At 36.0% G+C, this 3270-nt stretch overlaps 1 protein-coding gene across 1 annotated transcript; it reads right to left on the bottom strand.

Moving 5' to 3' along the window:
* Positions 1 to 363: 363 nt before the first annotated feature.
* On the bottom strand, positions 364 to 2060 carry LOC136066081 (arginine--tRNA ligase, chloroplastic/mitochondrial-like). The gene is made up of 4 exons (XM_065769945.1): positions 1944 to 2060; positions 1350 to 1418; positions 1137 to 1235; positions 364 to 876 (listed from the first exon to the last, which is right to left on the bottom strand). The coding sequence occupies exons 2-4, from the start codon at positions 1416 to 1418 to the stop codon at positions 766 to 768; spliced, it is 279 nt and encodes a 92-aa protein (XP_065626017.1). The 5' UTR covers positions 1944 to 2060; the 3' UTR covers positions 364 to 765.
* Positions 2061 to 3270: the final 1210 nt, after the last annotated feature.

Below are 3270 nucleotides of genomic sequence, written 5' to 3'. Positions count from 1 at the left end.
AAAAGCATTCAAATTGATTGAACTTTAATAATACATGATATACGAGCCAAAATAATAAATTTATTTCATCATCTTGCCTAATTAACACCATCTAATTAAGAGAGACATATTGCATGATACTGACACGTATTTACTGATGGGAAACAGCTAACGGTTTTTTGATTTGAAACCAGTTAGGATTAAGATTTGATTTTGGGATGAGTTAGTTTGCTTCTTATGCGTAATCATTTTTGTAATTTTTTTCATTAAAAAATTACCAAGTCCCTTTTCAGTTAGCAATGTAAGCAATATCACTAATGAAAATTAACAAAATAACTAACAGCATTCATTCTAAAACTTGAAAGACCAATTACGCCCACAAGATAAATTTTAAGGACCAATAGTGTAATTTCACCAATATGATATGATCCGATATTAAAATAGTTCAATGGCAAAGGCTTTTGCATTTTCGACTACACAGATGTAAGAATTTGTGAATTTGTTTTCGAGGAACAACGAGATCAGCCAGGGCTCCTTACATTCTCATATGACTGCTTCTTTCGTGAGGAGTCCAATCTTAAGTACGTTTAGCCAAAAGAAAATAATAAAAGTCAACAATAAAGAAAAAAGTAATTAACAACTAGATATCGAAACTATCACATTGCATGGCCAAAATTCACCAAAACTTGCATCCCAAACGCTATCTGTACAGCGTACTCAATGAGTCGGCACACATTGGAAACATTTTGAACCCTTTAGATGGGTTATACGCGTTATTGTATAATATCATATTTTGTAAACAGGTACGATCCCGAGGAGATAAAAGCATTTCCTCATCACAGTTGCAGTTGCTTCGCATAGCAAGAGTCTGCTCGTTTCCTCAGCTGAACCAACGACCTAATCAAGGTTTCAATATAACAAAATTAATTCAGAAATAGGAACTTGACTAACCCATACATTCACTTGCATCTCAGAAATTGGATAACCCACTAGAAATAGGAATTTGTTTATGACATCTCATAAATTGGGTAACCCACCAATATATCTTTCATCTCACAGTGGAATAGAGGCAAAGATGGCTAATCCATCATTGTTTCATTGTCCTACAAAATAAAACACACTCATAAAGCATAAGACTGAACACACGTGAACCATACCTGACAATTGGAATAGAATGTCGTAAAGAATTCTGACAAATTATAGAGGTATTCACACAACACATTCGGCAACAGATTGGTGCAGGCCTCCTCAACAACCTAAAAAGTGAATTGGCAGACAGCAATCAGCTCCACGCATCATGCTGGCTAGTTAAGTTGCATTCATCCCAAGGTCAAGAAACATGAGAGCAACAAATTCTGAAAAGATCTTACCTCAGAAAATTGTAGCAGATGAAGCCCCAATGCACGCTCATCTGCGTGATCCAAAACTATTGCCCCCATCTATCTCAAACAAACAAAAAACAACATTAGACTTCAACAAGTTGACTAGTTGAGCCTCATCGCCCAGAATTATCAAGCTGCCAGGATAATCTCCAAAAAAAAAAAAGGTCCATAAAACCAAAAACAGCTTACAGGGATGAGACAGAAGCCTTTACATGTCCTAAAGTTAAAGGCCTTTTAGAAGCCAAACAAATAATATTAGTTTAATTACGGTAATTAACTTATTATCAACATGAAGCTAAAGTACATGATTGCATTTGGAAAAAAAGAAAAGATGTATTTATGATGTTTGAGTTCTCTTGTTTATTGCCTGTATACTAGAAAGGTAACCCTCTTTTGTGATCTTTAATTCAAGTTTAATTATCTATCCTAAATAAAAAAGTAGCTTTACCATTCTAGTCAAAATTCAGTCCTCAAGACACCAATTCAGGTCAAACTAGGGGCTACTGAAACTTAGCTGCATACAAAAACGCAAGTGCAACATTAAACATTCAGCTATAACTACTGTTTGAAGTAGGAACTTACACTCTTCAACTCCTCTATGTCTTTACCAGATTTCCTGATGATTGAACAGATCCGAGCATGAGCATACAGCAAGTATACAGCAGTATTCCCCTGCTCACATCAATTTTAGGAAAGTTAGAAACAAATATTAGTAGTAGCGGTAGTAAAGCAGTAGCTGCAACCAAGGGGGGGAGGGGAGGAGAATTGCCCCTCTGGCCCCACCAATGCCAGATTCTTTGTGTTTATATATAGGGATATCTCTTTCTATATCTCAATTTCATAAATAAATAAAACAATTTCTATTATATCAATGTTTTAAGGGTTCAAAAGTTACAAATAATAATAAGCAAAAGTTTTAATTCAAGAGAAAAAAAAGTACAAAAAATATTGTTACCTTTCAAAAGTTTTTTGAGCTTAAATTCTATATATGGTAACTTATTGTTTTTCATAAAAATGTATGCAAGTAATAAAAATTGGAAATAATTATATAATAAACTTCATAAATTGGTATTGTTTTCAAGTTAAACTCTAAGTTTTAGATGCACAAATATTTACTATATGGTTTAAGGAAGTTGACTAACTTCAATAAAGCTTTATTAGGAAAGTGGCTATGGCGCTTTGGGGTAGAGGAGAATCAACTTTGGAGGAGGGGGATAGCTATGAAGTTTGGGGAAGATGGGGGGATGAACTTCTAAGTTGGGAAGGGGTGTTCATGGTTGTGGTTTGTGGAGAGACATTCGTATGGGTTGGGAGGATTTTAGTAAACATACTCGGTTTGAGATTGGGGTGGGGAATAGAGTAAAATTCTGGCATGATTGTTGGTGTGGGGATCAACCTCTTCAAATGACATTTCCAGTTTTGTATGAGCTAGCCATTGATAAAGAGGCTTCTGTTGCTTTGTCCTTATCCAGGCAGAGAGAAGGGGAAAGGAGGACTTGGGATGTAAGGTTCACCCGGGATTCAAATGATTGGGAGGTGGGTCCTATGCTGGATTTTCTTCGTTTTTTGGGAGGTGGGGACTGATTGAGATGGACTTTGAAGAAGAATGGGAACTTTGACACTTTCACATTATAAGACTTTACAAGGCTCTTCTTCTATCACTTTCCCTTAGAAAGGTTTTTGGGGAGTGAAGGCCCCTAGGCGAGTTTCTTTTTTTGTCTGGATTGCGGCTTGGAATAAGATACCCACTAGCGATAATATGAAGAATTAAGGGGTTTGATTTTGTTGATTAGTGTTTGCATGTGTCGATGTTGTGGGGAGACCATGGATCATTTGTTGATTCATTGTAAGAAGGCTCGCAGTTATGGTGTTTCGTATCTTTTGGGGTTTCTTGGGTCTTACCAAAAAC

The sequence above is a fragment of the Quercus suber genome, unplaced genomic scaffold (genome assembly GCF_002906115.3).
Source record: "Quercus suber isolate HL8 unplaced genomic scaffold, Cork oak 2.0 scaffold_1783, whole genome shotgun sequence".
NCBI classification, from domain to species: Eukaryota; Viridiplantae; Streptophyta; class Magnoliopsida; order Fagales; family Fagaceae; genus Quercus; species Quercus suber.
This window is presented reverse-complemented; position numbering and strand designations above follow the sequence as displayed.

What these genes read in the sequence shown, in the direction of transcription:
- LOC136066081 (XM_065769945.1), bottom strand. Translation starts at nt 1,418, where the DNA reads ATGGGGGCAATAGTTTTGGATCACGCAGATGAGCGTGCATTGGGGCTT. An exon ending in ATCTGCTACAATTTTCTGAG is followed by an intron (nt 1,236 to 1,349) that starts GTAAGATCTTTT and finishes TTCACTTTTTAG; the next exon opens with GTTGTTGAGGAGGCCTGCAC. An exon ending in CATTCTATTCCAATTGTCAG is followed by an intron (nt 877 to 1,136) that starts GTATGGTTCACG and finishes AACCTTGATTAG; the next exon opens with GTCGTTGGTTCAGCTGAGGA.